The sequence below is a fragment of the Rana temporaria genome, chromosome 4, assembly GCF_905171775.1.
Source record: "Rana temporaria chromosome 4, aRanTem1.1, whole genome shotgun sequence".
Lineage (NCBI taxonomy): Eukaryota > Metazoa > Chordata > Amphibia > Anura > Ranidae > Rana > Rana temporaria.
Genome location: NC_053492.1, coordinates 342,778,139 through 342,799,068, shown reverse-complemented (window position 1 = coordinate 342,799,068; position 20,930 = coordinate 342,778,139). Strand labels below are relative to the sequence as shown.

The 20,930-nt window shown below is 44.6% G+C and overlaps 1 protein-coding gene across 1 annotated transcript in view; it reads right to left on the bottom strand.

Annotated features, from left to right (window-relative positions):
• Positions 1–20,930, bottom strand: part of GPATCH11 (G-patch domain containing 11) — a 91,837-nt gene that overhangs the window by 29,267 nt on the left and 41,640 nt on the right. The window contains exons 3-4 of the mRNA XM_040350798.1: positions 14,744–14,785; positions 1,652–1,772 (exon numbers count right to left, since the gene is read on the bottom strand). Coding sequence (XP_040206732.1) covers positions 1,652–1,772; positions 14,744–14,785 — 163 coding nt within the window. The remainder of the gene's footprint in view (positions 1–1,651; positions 1,773–14,743; positions 14,786–20,930) is intronic.

Below are 20,930 nucleotides of genomic sequence, written 5' to 3'. Positions count from 1 at the left end.
GAATTTATAGCTGCTGACTTTTCATTTTTTGGGGGGGAGACTGGAGCTCCTTTAACCACTTCCATACAGGGCACTTATACACCTTCCTGCCCAGACCAATTTTTAGCTTTCAGCGCTGTTACACTTTGAATGACAATTGCGCGGTCATGCTACACTGTACCTAAACTAAATTTTTATAATTTTGTACCCACAAATAGAGCTTTCTTTTGGTGGTATTTGATCACCTCGGATATTTATTTTCTGCAAAAAAAATTAAAAAAATGACCGAAAATTTTGAAAAAAAAAAGTTTTTTGTTGTTTCTGTTATAAAACATTGTAAATAAGTACGTTTTCTCCTTCACTGATAGGCACTGATGGTACTGCACTGACGGGCACTGATAAGGCGGCACTGATGGGCACCGATGAGGTGGCACTGATGTGGTGGCATTGATGGGCACCAATATGCGGCACTGATGGGCACTGATAGGCGGCACGGATAGGCGGCATGGATGGGCTTGGATAGGCGGCATGGATGGGCACGGATAGGTGGCACAGATAGGCGGCGCGGCTGGGCACGGATAGGCAGCACGGATGGACACGAATAGGCGGCACAGATGGGCACGAATAGGCGGCACTGATAGGCGGCATGGGTGGGCACTTATAGGTGGCACGGATGGGCATAGATAGGCACTATCGTATGTGTTGTACTAATGGATGCCAATCAGTGCCAAACAATGCCTGCCAATCAGTGATGCCCATTGTGGGCACCGATTGGCATCCATTGCGGCACTGATTGGCATCCATTTTTGTGTCGTCCTCATCCCTGGTGGTCTAGGGTGGCATACTTTTTTTATTTTTTTTTAATCCCTGGTGGTCTAGTGGCCATCCCTGGTGGTCCAGTGGGCATCCTCGGGGGGCTGTGCTGATAATCGATCAGCACAAACCCCCTCCGTCCCGTCACAGGAGCAGCCGATCGGCTCTCCTCTACTCGCGTCTGACAGACGCGAGTGAGGAAAAGCCGATTACCGGCTTTTCCTATTTAAATCGTGATCAGCCATGAATGGACACGGCTGATCACGTGGTAAAGAGTCTCCGTGAGAGACTCTTTACCTTGATCGGTGTTGCGGGGTGTCAGACTGACACCCTGCAACAATAATCGCCGCGATGCGTGCCCCCGGGGGCGCGCAGCAGATCAGAATCCTGAGGACGTCATATGACGTCCAGTCAGGATTCTACAACCACTTTGCCGACGTCAATCTGTCATTGGCGGGCGGCAAGTGGTTAAAGTCCCGTGATTGATGTCCTTCCCATCACCGCAGCATGGCCAAAGTTGGGGGCAGAGCTAAGCCACAGCGCATCGCGTGTCAGACATGTGCTCCACGCTGTGAGCAAATCAGGTACAAGACAACATTTTAAAAGCCCCTTGTATATAAATAAATCTGTGGGCGGTGGTGTGCCCTATCCAGGGGGGCAGATATCTGGGTTTAGAACCACTTTAAATATTGCCCTAGTTGTAGGCTTTTACGTTTTAAGCCACACTAGAAACAAGACAGAAGATATATGGCTTTGGTGGGAAACATCTTCACTGCAAGTGCCTATGGTTTCAGTCTTTCTAGCTAAGCAGCATATGTAACTCAAGCATGCACAAATATTTACAAGCATTTTCTCTTACCTGAAATCATCAGCTGCTTGTTCTTCTGCTTGTGTCTTCATAAAAGCCTTCCGCCTGTAGTTTTCCAGATTTTCCTCTGCTTTTCTTTTCGTCATTTCTTCATGGCCAATACCACTACGTCCTGTATTCAGAAAATAAAATATAAATAAATATAAACTGCTAAATACCTTTTCCCATCAGCAGTATATAACAGTCTTGTGACTTCTATCAGTGTCAGGGTAAAGCTTGTAGGAGGAGTTTTTATTTTACTCTGACTGTACTATGAGACTGCAGGACCCCTGACCCCCTGTCTGGGCAGTGCTGATAGGCCCTGTGGTGATCACACGAACACTCCCAAAAAAAAAAACTCTAGACAAAACTGAGCAGGTGCAGAGTGCCCCCAAGGTTCTGTACAACCAGAAGATAGAGTGGGGACTATGGAAGGGGAGAATCAGATAAGGCAGGATAAAACAGCCTTTTTACACAATGCGCAGGATTAAACCCTTAGATTTCACAGTGAGTATAACAAGCAGGCTTTACTAGTGCATATACAGACTAATTTTAGTGTTGTGGACTTAGTAACACTTTAAAGTGATTGTAAAGGCAGAAGGTTTTTTATCTTAATGCATTCTATGCATTAAGATAAAAAAGCCTTCTGTGTGCAGCAGCCACCACAGCCTCCCTTAATACCTACCATGAGCCCATCTCTATGCAGCGATGTTGCATGAGATTCGGCTGCCCAGGACTCTCCCCTTCACTGGCTGAGACAGCAGCAGAGCACCATTGGCTCCTGGCGCGGTCAAAGTCAGTGAGACAATCAGGAGAGAAAAGGGGCATGGCCTAGCCAAGCCCCATGTCTAAATGGACACAGGGAGCTGTGACTTGACTTGGGTGCCCCCATAGTAAGCGGCTTGCTGTGGGGGCACTCGTCAGGAGGGAGGGGTCAGGAGAGCCAAAGAGGGACCCGAGAAGAGGAGGATCTGCGCTGTTCTATGCAAAACCACTGCAACAGGGCAGATAAGCATAACATGTTTGTTATTTTTAAGGGGGAAAAAAACCCATGAGACTATACAATCACTTTAGATATAAAAGCTTCAAGATCATTCTTGCTTATATGAGTAGGCTAGAAATAATGAACATTCAATGTGGAAACGAATATATGATTTTGAATATAAATACACTTTAAAGAGTCCCTGTTGCCCTTTTAAATATGGCAAAAACCAACCCACACTTGTAAAATAAGACATTGTCTATCCACTTAAAGACCGTGGCCCAGATTCACGTAGATTGGCGCATCTTTATGCCGGCGCAGCGCAACTCATATGCGCTACGCCAACGTTACTTAGAGAGGCAAGCACCGTATTCTCAGAGCAAATGCGCCCAACCTTGCGCCGGCGTAACGTAAATTCGTTGGCGTAAGCTGGCGTAATTCAAAGTAGGAAGGAAGTGGGCGTGATCCATTTAAATAAAGCGTGACCCCATGCAAATGAAGGACCGAACGAATGGCGCATGCGCCGTGACGTGGTCGTATGTCACGCACCCCTCTGCGCATGCTCACAACTACGCCCGGCGTAATCCCTGAGATACGCCGGCCCACCGCTTACGCCCAGTGTATAAATACGCCCAGACATGCGCCCGTCGAGTGCAAAAGTACACCCATTTGGTTTTTGGTGGTGTAAGTACTTTTGCATTGTGCCATGTCTGCTCCAGCGTCTAGGAGGGATAAGAGCAGGAAGAAGAACTTCTCCCCACAAGAGAGGGCCATTGTGATCTTGGCCATGGAGAGGTACGATGCTCGCCTCCATGGGGCAGAGAGTAAAACAGGCCAAGAGGGATGAGATTCTAATGAAGATCACCACACAGGTCAATGCCCTTGGGAATGAGGTAAGGACCCCCAAGGACATTTTAAAAAAAATGAATGACCTGCGTCGTGTGGTCAAAGAGAAGCTTGGCACAATGAGGAAGCATGCCAGGGGCACTGGAGGTGGACCAGCCTCTGTTATTAGCCTGACTCCTGAGGAGCAGGTGGTTGCCCGGTGTCTTCAGAGGGAGCAAGTGGAGGGCTATGACTCTATTGAACCGGCCTTGAGGACAGGTAAGTGTGTTTTACCTCCTATCTGGTGTGTAGCATGTGAGGGGGTGGAAGGGAACATGTGACAAGTGTGTGGGTCCACCAACATGTGAATGTTTTGTGTCATCCACAGATGTTCAGGAGGGAGCAGGGCCATCTGCTGCCTGTGGCCGTCCCACGCCATCATCCCCGGAACATCCTGTACCTCAGTCTGACCCCCTGGGAAGCCAGGAGTCATTGGTGGAGGGGACTGCCCAGACCTCAACTCAAGAGGTGGTTGAGGAGGATGTGGTCCATATGGATCAGGAGGTATGCCTCTATTTGGAGGATTCCTCCCTATTGGCTGGGCCGTCTCACACTTCCACCCCCATGGGTCAGGGTCCATCGCCATCAGATCGAGCCCCTAAGGATCCTTCGCCTTAGATCCAGTCCCTCAGGGGCAGTTGGCGTGGAGATGCGTCATGTGGCAGACAGCCTGGCCTCCACGGGCCACATAAATGACGCACTCCTGGATGTCAGTGGCAACAGTGCAGCGATGGTCACCTGCCTGGGGGAGCTGAAAGCCACAACGGCAAACCTTGTGGCAGAGGTAAAGTCCCTGGCAGAGGCCGTACAGGGCAATACAGCTGCCATCGAGGCGGAGGGGAGGCAGACGCGGTTGGTGCAGGCGGAGACCAATGTGATACTCACCCGCATTGCCGTGGCTTTGGAGGGCAGGCAGCCAGCCAGAGAGAGACCAGGGGATGCTCCTCCACCTGATGCCCCACCCCCCCCACCGGAGGCTCCCACCAGACAATTAAGGTCCCGTGGCACCAGGCCTGGCCCAAGACAGGGAAACTGATTTTTTGGGGTTTTCCTTATATTTGCTCAGGTGATGAGCACTTTTATTTTATGTTTGCTCAGGTGATGAGTTTTTTTTATTTATTAATTACTGCACACGGTCAGAGTGCAGGCTACAGTGTGACTGGTGTGTGAATGTGGGGGTGACATACCTGCCAGTAAGGTGTGTCACCCTGGGTCGTCGGGGAGAAGTTATCCCCACGACCGTGTGAATGTGGTATGAATTCGACAGCGACATAATTGGGGACTTGGCGCGGCGTTGCTGCTTCCAAGTCCTGCACGGTGGACTTGGGCTAATCCAATGTGATGTGGATGTGGTGTGTGTGAGCTAGGGACCACAGTGGTGTGCATGCATGCATTCTCCTTGTGCCATGATGAATGTGTGTGTTTAACGTGCAAAGATGCGTTCCACGAGGCAATTCCTGACTTCTGTTCCCTCAGCAGACGGGGTAGCCTCGGGCAGGGGGGGAATGTCTGGTTCGGGGGTCAGGTCATCACGTATGTCAATCTCCAGGCCCTTTCTCATGGCGAAGTTGTGCAGCACGCAACATGCACCGATGATCTGGCACACAAAGTTTGGGGAATACAACAGGGTACCCCCGGACATATCCAGGCATCGGAAATGGGAATTCAGGAGGCCAAATGTGCGTTCCACCACTGCACGGGTATGTATGTGTGCAGCATTGTATCTTCTCTCTCCTCTGGTTTGGGGATTGCGGAATGGAGTAATGAGATGGGGCCCAAGTGCATATGCAGTCACCTGGAAGGGAAAAGACAGGAGGATGTTAGTCGTGCATGTGCCCCCTCGTGATGTCTGCATCATGGGGTCGGACAGTCATGCTTGACTCCCATGTCACTCACCAACCAGCCAGCTGTCCCCGTACACGTTCTGTTCAAATTCTGTTGGGATGTTGCTTTGACGGTATATGTAGCCGTCGTGGCTGGCCCCTGGGTGTTTGGCACAGACGTGCCATATCAGGCATTGGGCATCAGCTATCACCTGTACGTTGATTGAATGCCAGTGCTTACGATTGCGGGCGTAGTGCCACATGGGTACAATCAATGGCCCCCACGGTGCGTGGGAATCCTGCAATTCTGACAAAATCATTCCTTGCCTTCTGCCGCAGATGCTCATGGGTGGGTCTGATGATTTGGTGGGACATGCGTTTGAGGATTGCGGGGACAACCTGGTGCAAACATCTGCTCATGGTGGTTTGTGACATCCCAGCCACTACTCCACTTGTACGGTGGAATGATCCACTGGCGAGGAAATGCAGTGTTGCCAGTACCTTGACCAGTGGCTGCACTTCATGTGAGCGGTGTGTCTGGCTGGTGATGTCATCATGCAGGGTTGTGGCTATTTCCAGGATGACAGTAGTGCTGAATCTGAAGATGCGATACACCTCCGAATCCCCCATGCCAAAGACGTTCATTCTCGCGTTCGGTATATCCTCTCCTGTGCCCTCCTCCTTCTACGCACCTCTAAACACACTAGTAGTGCTATGACCATGCCTGCCCCTGGCATGTTGGCATACGGATGTGTTGTCCTGCAAGTGTGGCTCAGCTCGTCCGTAACAGTGCTGCTGAAGCTGCTCTCCAGCTGACCTGCGCACGTCTGGTGCAAAGTTACCCCTGCTTTATGAGGGATAACTTTAGGCCGGACGTACAGCTTACACGCAGCGCACGTAACCTGCGTCGGGCGCACGTACGTTCGGGAATCGGCGTATCTCCCTCATTTGCATATTTGAATATAAAATCCAGATGCGTCCAGCATAAATATGCGCCCAAGCTACGCCGGCGTAGGAAAGTTACGTCGGTCGGAAGAAGCCCAATTTCAGGCGTATCTAGTTCTGTGGGTACGGCGCATAGATACGGCGGCGCAAATATACACTTACGCCGCGCATCTCGAGATACGCCGGCGTAACTTCTTTGTGAATCTGGGCCCAAGTATTTTTTGGCACTCTTGTTTACATGTAACAATCAGTATTTTTTGCTAGAAAAATTAGTTAAAACCCCTAAACTTTATTTTATTTTTTAAAGCAGAGGGTTTTCCCGAATAAATTGGTGGGTTTTGCAGGTTTTTATGTTACACTGTATTTTCAAACACAATATAAAAATACCCTATTTGAATTTTAATTCCAAAAAGCAATACATAACCCACTTTATTTGTAAAATATGAAAGATGATGTTAGGACAAGTAAATAGATATCAAACATGCCACGCTTTAAAATTGCGCATACCTGTGCCACAGCGACAAACATGTAAATTTTACTATCCATAGGCGATGCTTTAACCACTTCAGACCCGAGGACGTCCCTGGGACGTCCTCGGCTTTGTGCGGTGATATCTAAATGATGCCTGCAGCTACAGGCATCATTCAGATATCGCCGTCTTCAGCCGGCGATTCTGTGCACCAGAAGAATGATCAAAGCGCCCCCCCTCCCGCCGCCATCCGGTGCTTCTCAGGGCTCTCCCGTGCCATCGGGGGCCCGGAGAGCGAATCGGCCGGTGCTCGTTGGTGAAGCATAGAGATGACTGGTGACCAGACGGTCACAGTCATCTCTATGACCGTCGGAGGACCCGGCGCGACGTTATGACGTCATGCCCGGTACCCGGAAGTAAACAAAGCCGCTATCGCGGCTGTCGGCATGTAATCGGTGATTTATTTTCACCGATTTCATGCTTGTAAGCCTGTAGGAGAGATGTGGGGTCTTATTGACCCCACATCTCTCCATAAAGAGGACCTGTCACAGTGATTCATATTACAAGGGAGGTTTACATTCCTTGTAATAGGAATAAAAGTGCTCAAAAATTTTTTTTTTTAATAAAAAAGTGTAAAAAAAAAAAATTAAGTAAAAAAAAATTAAAACGCCATTGTCCCAGTCGCTTGCGTGCAGAAGCGAACGCGCATGCAAGTCCCGCCCACATATGTAAACACCGTTCAAACCCCACATGTGAGGTATCATCGCGTGCGTTAGAGCGTGTGAAACAATTCTAGCACTAGACCTCCTCTGTAACTCAAAAATAGTAACCTGTAGAAAAAATTCAAGCGTCGCCTATGGAGATTTTTAAGTACCGAAGTTTGGCGCCATTCCATGAGTGTGCGCAAATTTAAAGCGTGACATGTTAGGTATCTATTTACTCGGCGTAACACCGTCTTTCACATTATACAAAAAAAATTGGGCTAACTTTACCGTTTTGTTATTTTTTAATTCATGAAACAGTTTTTTCCCCCTAAAAAAAGGCGTTTGAAAAATTATTGCGCAAATACCGTGCGAGAAAAAAAAGTTGCAATGACCGCCATTTTATTCCCTAGGGTTTCTGCTAAAAAAAAATATATAATGTTTGGGGGTTCTGATTAATTTTCTAGCAAAACAATTGGGATTTTTACATAAAGGAGAAAAGTGCCAAAATAGGCCCGGTAACTAAGTGGTTAAAAGTTTTGAAGGAAGGAAATTATGATCCAATCAAGCACAAATACAAAAATCGCACCTCATCCCTGGTATAGTAGAGAAAAACAGTGGAAGGAATGGGATGTTGACGGTGCTAGACAAGAACAATGTAAAGAAATTTAATTTTTATAACAATTTATTTAAAACCTAAAAGGTCTGGAAGCTGAGGGGTAGCCAGAACCGCTGACAGAAACAGACTTTTTCAAATCTCACTGTGCCATTACATTACATGCCTCACTGTGCCATTACATTACTTGCCCCCACTGGGCCTGAACTTGCCCCCCACTGGGCCTGAACTTGCCCCCCACTGTGCGAACAGTGCCATCACTCACGTTTTGCTGATTTGACTTCCAGGCCGTGACGGTCTCCGTCTGCTGCGAGCGTCCATGATTTGAAAGCCGCGCCTTCTCCTCAGAGTGTCCTGTGATAGGCGGAACACAAATTTTCCCAGCAGCGCCTCTGTTCTGTGTTCCGCCTATCAGGGACGTCTTCTCATCTCGTCCGAGGATGAGAAGGCATCTGTGATAGGAGGAACACAGAACAGAGGCGCTGCTGGGAAGATTTGTGTTCCGCCTATCACAGGACACTCTGAGGAGAAGGAGCGGCTTTTAAATCATTGACGCTCGCAGCAGACGGAGACTGTCACCGGCGTATAAGACGACCCCCGACTTTGGATGCATTTTTTTGCATCCAAAAAGTCATCTTATACGCCTGAAAATACGGTACATATAGTTACATAGTAGGTGAGGTTGAAAAAAGACACAAGTCCATCAAGTCCAACCTATGTGTGTGATTATAGGTCAATATTACATTGTATATCCCTGTATGTTGTGGTCGTTCAGGTGCTTATCTAATAGTTTCTTGAAACTCGCTGAGACCACCAGCTGTGAAAGGGAATGCCATATCCTCACCACTCTAGTGGTAAAGAACCTCCTACGTAGTTTAAGGTTAAACTTCTTTTCTTCTAATTTTAATGAGTGGCCACATGCTGTGGGTTCCACCGTGGTTCCATAACCAGAAGTCAACCATTACAGACCTGGAACCACAGCTACAGTCCAGCACAGTCAGTGGAGTTGCTGGTCACCTGCAGGAACATATGAGTTATTCCTATTAAGGGGGGGTTATAGGGGACCAGCCTGATTCATACGGAAACCCACACCTGAGGTCTCATGGCAACAATCTCTAAACCTGTTCCTGCGAGGGACAGGAAATCACTAAGCAAAGGATTGGTCTAGCCTAGGTTTTATTAACCCTTCCCATTTTCTGTCCCTCCCAGATGGATGCCGTTATCTTCTTTGTCTATGTAAAAAGTATAAAGTATAAACTGGCTTTCTGCTATTTACTAGGAGTGAAGCCAGCTTTTTTTTTCCAGCCAAGGGTCCAACCCCCCCTCCCGATTATCAGTGCTCATCTTGCTACACTGTGAGCCTGGAACCACTGCAGGGAGACTCAAAATTATGAGCTCAAAAGAGGCTGTGGAAGTCATATTTCATATGCCCATCCTCCACCAACACAAAATGCAATCACATTTAAACACATCTGAGTTCAGAGTTTCAATATCAACACAGCACTGGCTGGTTAATATGCAGATAGGAGATCTGCTGTCCCCATTCTATATTGGCTGGTCCCCTAGCTCCCTAATGTCTTCATAAAAAGATAACCTGTCAGAGCCAATGTACCATCACATGGGGGTATTTCAGCCCCTTTATAATAGTTATTAGGTTTTTATAACAAAGTGAAATGTATTTTAAAATAAAAAAACACATACTTAAAATTTAGTTAAAGAGAGAAATATGTTTTTTTTTTTTTGGATAATCATACTTCCCTAAGTGGATGCAGCATCAGACCGATGCTGCAGCTGTCCCCCGCCGTCTCTGCACTGAGAACTGAGCCACTGAACACCGCCGATGGCTCGGTTCTCACCCCTCCCTGAGCAGAGTGATGCTGACTGTCATTGGGGCACAGAGCTCTGCAGGAGCGGGGAGCTGAGACGCTGAGACTGCCATCACTCAAGGCAGCTGGCGGATCCAGACTTTGGAAGTCAGGGTGACGTGCTGCCTCGACTGATAGCAGTGACATCAGCGGAGAGCGGACTTCAGACCGATCTCTGCTGAAAATCGATCACAGGAATGCATAACAAATTGCAGTTCTGTGACCCAGAGGAGAAGCTCAACCTAAAAAGCTCAGGCTGGACCCCTCCTTTAAAACACATGTGCAGAAAGCATGCATTAGGAGCATGGTATCCCTATAAACCAGAAGTAAAAATATTTTTTGGCCATCGTTTAACTCCGATATGTCATGAAGGTTTGATTGTGTCCCCTTTTTAGCATTTGCGGTATTGTAGTTCTTTAACAAGTGCCTTTGAGGCTAGATATTTATTAACATAATGCCCGTCTCATTTTTTACATTTATTAGAAAAAGTTTGGATTATATGTGTAAAAAAATTATAAAAAATAAATTCCTGGAAATACACATGTCCACTGCCTTAAGAAAATATATAATATGGGTGATCTGATTCTAAAAGCATTAAAAATAGTATTGGAATCAAAGGGGTTAATGCCTTAAAATATACATCCAGCGATTGAATATAGAAGCCTACATAATTGGTATAATATGTGCTCCATATCTGGATCTGAGAAGTACAGACTTCATCTGATCCATAAAACTAGCCTTAAAGCTTGATTCTTGAATTTTAGCACCATTAGCTGCACAAGGCAAAGGTTGTTTCATGATGATTGCAGAAATGTACCTTTTCTAACTATCTAAAATTACTGTGAAACTCCCTTTCATCAAAATCTTGAATGTACATTGCTTCACATAAAAGTACAAAATATGGCTAAATTGTCCTGGAAATTATTTTTTTCGCAATTTGAGGATGTTTTTCTATAATAACACAACTTCTTGAAAATTTGTAGCCTTAGGAAATTTCAAATGAACTAAGTTTTTAAAGGAAAGTTATGTGATATGAATTGATTGCCAACTTGCAAAGGTTAGCAAACTTGACAAAAGCTTGAAAAATAGGAAGATAGGAGTCCCACGCATTCCTTTTGGCCCAAAAGGCAATCTTTCACAGCATTAGGCTAGACCAAAGGTGTTCAAACTATCTAAACAAAGCACCAGTTTACTGTCCTTCAGACTTTTGGGGGGCAGGACTGTGGCAAGCAGGACTAGAATTTTCTTCTGGCATCAGTGGGAGTAAACCGTGTCCTATCTTTGGTATTAGGTGGAGGAATAGTGTCCCATTGTTTGTTTCAGTGGGAGAAATAGTGCCCCATTGTTTATGTCAGTGTCTGGAATTATGCTCCATTGTTGGTGTAAGTGGGCAGAATAGTGCCCCAAAGGCCACATAAAGGCAAGCAAAAGGCCACATCTGGCCCTCCGGGCTGCAGTTTGGAGACCACTGGGATAGACTAATGGAAAGGTATGGGGCCAGGAGGGAGCAAGCAGACTCCAACACTGCCAGAAAATGTAAGGGCCCTTTCACATGTATGGACAATATGTCCGTATTTCATCCATCCGTTTTTGGCTGAAATACAGACATACATGTATCCCTATGGGATAGCGGGTGTCAGCGGATGAACATCCACTGACACTCGATGTCATCAGTCCCCACTATGGTCCGATTATGCAGACAGAGGAAAATCCTATTTTTCATCTGATCCCCCCATAGGGGAGAGTGAAGATCTCACAGGGCCTGGTATTCGGGCAGTGTTGGAGCAGATGCATTAAGGTAAAAAAACATGAATCTTTACAACTGCTTTAATTCATTAAATGTATTCTATTCAGTGCCAACACTCAAGACACTGAACTGTATTGCGAGTTGATTGACACAGGGGCTGTTCCATCCTACACCAAATTAGTATTAAAATAATAAAAAATTATGCTTTCAAGCCATTTCAAAATGTTTTCAAAAAGGTATTTTTAAATGGAAAGCACATTTACCGTAAGTATAATCGATATTAGTGAGATTGCAGGACACATACAGTGGATATAAAAATTCTACACATCACTTCAAAAAAATGTCAGGTTTCTGTAAAATGTAAAAAAATTATGGAGGCAAGGATAAATCATTTCAGGACTTTTGTGTGCGCGGGGAAAAAAAAAAAAAAAAAAAAAAAAAAGTGGTTGCAAAAGTAACCCCCTTATAACTGTGAATGTAGCCGTGTTCAGAATTAAAGTGGAGGTTCACCCTTAAAAAAATTTCTGACATCACATGGAGTCGAGCCATCCTACCGACAGAATTTTTTTTTTTTTACTCAGCACATATCTCGTTATCACAATTTTCACCCCCCGGCAATCCCGCGGGACTGGGCGTTCCCAAGCACTGCCTGTGATTGACAGGCTTCCGAACGGCGCATACTGCGCGTCACAGGTTGCAGAAAAAACCCGAACGTCGGTGCAGCTCTATACGGCGCCTGCGCACCGACGTTTCGGGTTCTGTCGGCAACCTGTGACGCGCAGTATGCGCCGTTCGGAAGCCTGTCAATCACAGGCAGTGCTTGGGAACGCCCAGTCCCGCGGGATTGCCGGGGGGGTGAAAATTGTCATAACGAGGTATGTGCTGAAAAAAAAACAAAAAAAAAACACCGGCATTCTGTCGGTAGGATGGCTCGACTCCATGTGATGTCAGAATTTTTTTTGAGGGTGAACCTCCACTTTAAGCAATCACATTTAAACTCATGTTAAATAGGAGTCAGTACAAACCTGCTATCATTTAAACCACTTAAGGACCGAGCCTCTGAGATTTGGTGTTCACAAGTTAAAAACATTTTTTTTTTTAAGTCTCTTAAAAAGCTATGGGCGGAAATTACGTTTTGACTTCGCTTCGGCCCTGCAATGGTATGGAGAGGGGTGTGGGTCATCTTCCCCTCACTCGTCTCCATACCAGACCAGGGAGAGGACCCAATTGCCTCCGCTGCCAATTAAAGTGTTCTTGCGGCGAATCCGCCACAGAAACCACTTTTATCTGAAACCGGACCGCTTACTGAAGAAGAGGATACCAGGGTTATGGGAGCTAGCTGCTACCATAACAACGGTATCCCTCTTTAGAGTGCCAACGTGTATTGGTGTGAGCCAGTCAGGAAGTGGTTTAAAGTGCCTCCGATTAACCCTAAATAAAAGTTCTGCTGTTCTAGTAGGTCTTTCCTGACATTTTCTTAGTTGCATTCTTTAGAAAAGCCATGGTCCGCAGAGAGCTTCCAAAGCATCAGAAGGATCTCATTGCTAAAAGGTATCAGTCCAGAGAAGGGTACAAAATAATTTCCAAGGCATTAGATATACCATGGTACACAATGAAAACGGTCGTCATCATCAAGTGGAGAAAATATAGCACAATAGTGACATTACCAAGAACTGGACGTCCCTCGAAAATTGATGAAAATAAAACTGGTCAGGGAGGCTGCAAAAAAGGCATAACCCAACATTAAAGGAGCTGCAGGAATATCTGGCAAGTACTGGCTGTGTGGTACATGTGACAACAATCTCCCGTATTCTTCATATGTCTGGGCTATGGGGTAGAGTGGCAAGAAGAAGAAAAAACATCCAAGCCCAGCTAAATTTTGCAAAAACACATCTGAAGTCTCTCAAAAGACTGTGGGAAAATGTATTATGGTCTGATGAATCCAAAGTGGAACTTTTTATAATTAGGAATATGACCTTGTATACATAACAGGAGATACATTTCAATGCCTTTTCTTCAGCTGTATTGTTTTTGAAGTAAAACATCAGCAATGGAGACCAAACTGTTTAGAGTCGGTTCACACAGGGGCGGCACAAATTTGGGGGCGACTCAGCAAGGCGATCTCAATGCAAGTCGCCCCCAAAGTCGCACAAGTACATATTTCTAAGTCGGAGCGGCTTGCGTCACTCCTATTAGAACGTTTCTATTGAATAGAGCGGAGCACGGCTTGTCAGGCGGCCGAGTCGCCCCTGTGTGAACCGGCTCTCACATATTTTAGACCAAGAAGTAAAATTGCTTTCAAACAAGCCCTCTTGGTGGCATGGCTAGTGATGAAAGTGTATGGATGCGTGCTCCTGAGTGCCATGTCACTTGAACTATAATCTAGCCATCTCATGGTTTTCATAATACTAAACTGCTCATGACACAAAAAGAGAAAGACCGAGATAACCTTACCTGGGAACCAACATACGCCAAATCACGTCCCAGATGCAACATTATTCCGCAAGAAAATTAACATTAAAAAAAAAACAGAACACACTTGCCCCATAGATGCCAACTGTGCTGAATCTCCTCTCTTCCACAGGGTTTTGCAGATCTTATTTTTTGTCACAAGGTTTTGAAATGACATAAAATATATGAACAAAGCACGTCCCTCTATAGTGTGTACTTGTCTCAATCCAGAGCACCAAGTATAATTTCTGCCAGCTGCCACATTCCTCTACTATAAGCAGAAGTCACTTCTAACAAGTTTTCCTTGACACCAAGAGAAAAATGGTGACAGGGAGGGAGCTACAGCTGATCGGCAGCCTCAGCTCTGTTCCTGTGTGATGGGGGTGCATCCCTTCCCTCCAATCAGCTCTCAGCCACTGCTTTTCAGAGCCGAGAGATCCTGTGTAAATTCTGCACTTTAAATGGATGTAGGGGACAGACGGCTGTAGATAGACAGGTACATATGGGAGGATTTGTTTCATCTCTGTGTATCCAGTCACTTCATAGGGGGTATATGTAAGGGTTTACAACCACAATAAATAAATGTCAAAATTAAGCAGGTAGCTTAAAAAGATACTAACCTGTTTTTATATTTATCTGAATTGGTTCAACAATACCATGACCTGCAAAAGAAAAAAAAAATACACTGTTACATCATAAACCATGCAAATCAACAGTTTTCATCGTTATGACCAAAATGAAAAAAGTAAACCTTAAAGGAATTTTTTTTTGAAATGATTGTTTACAGGGTATAGAGACATAATAGTTAACTGATTCCTTTTAAAAATGATTAAAAATAGATAAAAAAACAAATCATATAATGTACCTGCAGTTTAGTTTAGTTGTTGCTGTTGTTTCCTGGTTCTCTGATGTACAGAGACAAAGAGCCAATAGAGGGCAGTGATGCTTTGTAAAACGAAACTGGATTGGTGCTGACACACAGTAACCACACCTCCTTGATTAGTCACCACAGTGAGAAATCTCCCAGTACTGTGGTGATCAGGAAACAGACAACCAGGAAGTGTCCAGAACAGAGAGGAATTACAGCAACATCAAAGCAAAAACTAACAATGAGGACATGAAACCAGGACTGCAGTAAGGTAAAGGAAGCTATTTAGCTAAAAAAAAAAAAATTCCTTTAGTGACCCTTTAACCACTTAAGCCCCGGACCAATATGCAGCCTAAAGACCCAAGGTGTTTTTACAGTTCGGGACTGCGTCGCTTTAACAGACAATTGCGCGGTCGTGCGACGTGGCTCCCAAACAAAATTGGCGTCCTTTTTTCCCCACAAATAGAGCTTTCTTTTGGTGGTATTTGATCACATCTGCGGTTTTTAGTTTTTGCGCTATAAACAAAAATAGAGCGACACTTTTGAAAAAAAAGCAATATTTTTTACTTTTTGCTGTAATAAATATCCCCCAAAAACATATATAAAAACATTTTTTTTCCTCAGTTTAGGCCGATACGTATTCTTCTACCTATTTTTAGTAAAAAAAATCGCAATAAGCGTTTATCGATTGGTTTGCGCAAAATTTATAGTGTTTACAAAATAGGGGATAGTTTTATTGCATTTTTATTTTTTATTTTTTTTTTACTACTAATGGCGGCGATCAGCAATTTTTTTCGTGACTGCGACATTATGGCGGACACTTCGGACAATTTTGACACATTTTTGGGACCATTGTCATTTTCACAGCAAAAAATGCATTTAAATTGCATTCTTTATTGTGAAAATGACAGTTGCAGTTTGGGAGTTAACCACAGGTGGCGCTGTAGGAGTTAGGGTGCACCTAGTATGTGTTTACAACTGTTTGGGGGTGTGGCTGTAGGAATGACGTCATCGATCGTGTCTTCCCTATAAAGGGAATGACGCGATCGATGCGCCGCCATAGTGAAGGACGGGGAAGCCGTGTTTACACACGGCTCTCCTCGTTCTTCAGCTCCGGGGAGCGATCGCGACGGAGCGGCTATAAACAAATAGCCGCGCCGTGGTCCCGGATCGCTCCCCGAGCGTACCCGACCACCGCATGTAGCGGGGGGGGTCCCGATCGGACCCCCCACCCGCTAATAGGCGAGGACGTACCCATACGCCCATGTGCCTGTACGTGCCATATTGTGGACGTATATGTACATGGGCTGGTCCTTAAGTGGTTAATCATGCGCTGTTGTGTAGTGTTTTTTTTCTGAATAAATATTCTAAACCTCTATTCAAAAGTAGTACCAAACGTTAAAGGTTTGTTTTTTTATTTTCTAAATAGGTTCTTTTAAGCTAGTGCATTGTTGGTTCATTTACCTTTTCCTTCAATTTTCCTTCCAAATGTTTTTTCTCTTTGTCTGAATTTCTCACTTCCTGTTCCTCCTCAGTAAGCTGTTCTGGCTGACTAACCCTCATATGATGGGGGCAAGCTTACTGAGGAGAAACAGGAAGTGAGACATTCAGACAAAGAAAAAAACATTTAGAAGGGAAATCGAAGGAAAAGTTACGTGAACCAACAATGCACTAGCTTAAAAGAACCTATTTAGAAAATAATAAACAAACCTTTAACTGATTTTTTTAGGTGCTTAAAGGGAAACATTGAAAATGTCCAATTCCTTTAACCCTTTCTATACAGGGCACTTTCACCCCCTTCCTGCCCAGGACAACTTTTACCACTATTGCACTTTGAATAACCATTTGCGCGATCATACAATGCTGTACCCAAACAAAATGTTTACCGTTTTTATGAAACAGATAGAGCTTTATTTTGGTGGTATTTAATAACCAAATTGTTTTTGTTTTTTGCTAAAACAAATAAAAACGGGCCAAAAATGTTGAAAAAAATTCTTTCTTCGTTTCGGTTATAAAAGTTTGTAAATACGTTTTCTGCTTCACTGGTGTGCACTGATGAGGCTGCACTGACGGCACTGATATGCAGCACTGATGGGCAGCCTTTATTGGCACTGAAAGGTATCACTGATGGGGCTGCACTGATAATAACTGCACTGATTATCTAGGCAGATCCCCCTGTCAGGAGAGCTGCTTATCGGCTCTCATCTACTCACGCTCTGTCAGAGTAAATAGAGGATTGCGCATAAGCAACACTTCCGAGTTAAGCTGTGATTGGACACAGTCGATCACATGGTAAAGAGTCAAAGGCTCTTTACTGTGATCAAAGAAGCGGTGTGTCGGAGCGCACACCACCGAGCGCCGCACGAGCAGCTTGTTCTGAGGGATGTCATATGACGTTCATTCAGAACGGGAGAGCCACCGCCCGCCGTCATTTTGCTATACGCCAGGCAGGATGTGGTTAAAACAACATGCCTGGAGGGCATCCTAATCCTGCCGTTGAGGGAGAGCATCTCTGTGATGCACAGAAAGTGCTGCAGCAGCACCGACATTTACAAAGAAAAAAAGTAAAAAAAAAAGTTAAAAAATTGCTGATAATTGATTGACAGTTTCTTTGTTGTTGAAAAACACAGCACACAGACCCAAGGGTCTTCTATATACAGGGAGTGCAGAATTATTAGGCAAGTTGTATTTTTGAGGATTAATTTTATTATTGAACAACAACCATGTTCTCAATGAACCCAAAAAACTCATTAATATCAAAGCTGAATATTTTTGGAAGTAGTTTTTAGTTTGTTTTTAGTTTTAGCTATTTTAGGGGGATATCTGTGTGTGCAGGTGACTATTACTGTGCATAATTATTAGGCAACTTAACAAAAAAAAAAATATATACCCATTTCAATTATTTATTTTTACCAGTGAAACCAATATAACATCTCAACATTCACAAATATATATTTCTGACATTCAAAAACAAAACAAAAACAAATCAGTGACCAATATAGCCACCTTTCTTTGCAAGGACACTCAAAAGCCTGCCATCCATGGATTCTGTCAGTGTTTTGATCTGTTCACCATCAACATTGCGTGCAGCAGCAACCACAGCCTCCCAGACACTGTTCAGAGAGGTGTACTGTTTTCCCTCCTTGTAAATCTCACATTTGATGATGGACCACAGGTTCTCAATGGGGTTCAGATCAGGTGAACAAGGAGGCCATGTCATTCGTTTTTCTTCTTTTATACCCTTTCTTGCCAGCCACGCTGTGGAGTACTTGGACGCGTGTGATGGAGCATTGTCCTGCATGAAAATCATGTTTTTCTTGAAGGATGCAGACTTCTTCCTGTACCACTGCTTGAAGAAGGTGTCTTCCAGAAACTGGCAGTAGGACTGGGAGTTGAGCTTGACTCCATCCTCAACCCGAAAAGGCCCCACAAGCTCATCTTTGATGATACCAGCCCAAACCAGTACTCCACCTCCACCTTGCTGGCGTCTGAGTCGGACTGGAGCTCTCTGCCCTTTACCAATCCAGCCACGGGCCCATCCATCTGGCCCATCAAGACTCACTCTCATTTCATCAGTCCATAAAACCTTAGAAAAATCAGTCTTGAGATATTTCTTGGCCCAGTCTTGACGTTTCAGCTTGTGTGTCTTGTTCAGTGGTGGTCGTCTTTCAGCCTTTCTTACCTTGGCCATGTCTCTGAGTATTGCACACCTTGTGCTTTTGGGCACTCCAGTGATGTTGCAGCTCTGAAATATGGCCAAACTGGTGGCAAGTGGCATCTTGGCAGCTGCACGCTTGACTTTTCTCAGTTCATGGGCAGTTATTTTGCGCCTTGGTTTTTCCACACGCTTCTTGCGACCCTGTTGACTATTTTGAATGAAACGCTTGATTGTTCGATGATCACGCTTCAGAAGCTTTGCAAGTTTAAGAGTGCTGCATCCCTCTGCAAGATATCTCACTATTTTTTACTTTTCTGAGCCTGTCAAGTCCTTCTTTTGACCCATTTTGCCAAAGGAAAGGAAGTTGCCTAATAATTATGCACACCTGATATAGGGTGTTGATGTCATTAGACCACGCCCCTTCTCATTACAGAGATGCACATCACCTAATATGCTTAATTGGTAGTAGGCTTTCGAGCCTATACAGCTTGGAGTAAGACAACATGCATAAAGAGGATGATGTGGTCAAAATACTAATTTGCCTAATAATTCTGCACTCCCTGTATTTTGGGGGACCTTTGGAGGGGTAACTTTTTTTGTTGTTTTGTTTTTAAAGGTAAAGAAACAGACAATGAATTTAAATGCATCACTTTTGGTCTTTCCAAATGCCAAATTTTCTATAGCACATCCTACAGGGAGAATAAGAAAAAAAATATATAAATGCATAGATCCCCCACCCCTCCACCAAAATACATACCAGTCAGACCCCGTTTGTACTTTGGATTTTTTTCTGATGGACTTGTGTACACACGATCGGATAATCCGATAGCACACATTAGTTGTCGGAAAATTTTAAAGCATGCTATCCCACATTTGTTGTCGAAAAATACAACAATTGTCCGATGGAGCATACAAACGGTCGGATTTTCCAACAACATCCTGCAACAATTCCCGTTGCAAAATCCGATCATTCGTACGAGGCTTTAGAGTTGGGCACAGTTCAGCTAAGTTGGTGTCGACTCGAAAGGCTGGATATCGATCTTCAAAAGCACATTCCAAAATCTGTATTCAAGAGCGAAAAGAAGAAGTCTCACTGATTCTACTAATGCATTCTGTTCCCCAGGCGACAAAGTGCACATAGTCATTTGTCCCATCTAGGTGCTGTTTAAGACTAGCTTTGTGACGTCAGACAGAACACAACCCTTCCTTCCATATGTCATGGACCTTGCCTTGCAGTGCTGGAATGTTTCTACTTGAAATCCTAATTCATGTATATCAGAAGATGGGACATTACTGACAGTTCATTGCAGGAGATACTGGACACATTTCAAGTGGTATAGTTGTCCTGACTAGGTCAATAGACAATGACCCTTCAATGCTTAGCTCAGACTTTTGAAATGCTAAGTGGAACCAGCTTGTGAAATACCTTTTATTGTGTTCTGCAGGTTAAGAGCGGGTGTCAGACGACACATCTCTAGGAGATAATTACCCCCTCTGTGTTTGAAGATGTATGTGTTTACGCTAAAAGACACTGTATTGTTCTAAAGGTCAGAAGTCTCCTGTCAGCTGTATTGAATTAGCATTCTATTGTCTAAAGAAATGTAACCTCTCAGAGGTAGTAATTAAGCAGACCGGGTTATTGTGTACATTGATTGCCCCCTGGGGCTTCTGACTCAATACACATAAGCCTTTCTATCCAAGCTATTGGGCCAATCCCTGTTGACTATTTCAAGTCCTCATTTGCATGGTCAAGGAGGACCTGAGTGAAAACTGCATACTTTGCAATTGACCAATAGGAAAGCGGTTGTTGGGAGTGGGAAGTTCCAAATTCTGTATAAAAGTGTGCTGTGTACTTGAAAATAGAGAGTCCTGTTTGAACTTACATACAGCCTGCCTGGTGTTTGTTCTTAATGGGTCCGAATGGCACATAGCTGTAATTCGGATCCCGGAACCTTGGATGACTGGACCATCAGACGTTGCAATCTGCAAGCTGACTCACTGGTAGCAGAGGAGTGTCGGGAGAGCAGGACTTGGGCGAGCAAAGGGGACTCGTCACACCATACATCTGTCTGGCCACACAGCTAGCAAAGAGATGGCCGCTTTAAAAGACGACATATACATATATTACAGGTTAAGACAGACAGCAGTACATGTATTTGTCACCTGGAAAATGGAACACAAAAAGTAGATAAATAACCAGTTCCCTACCGAGCCATAGTAATATGACATCGGCAGAACTGTCTCTCCCTCTGGGTGGACGTCATATGATGTCCTTTGCTTT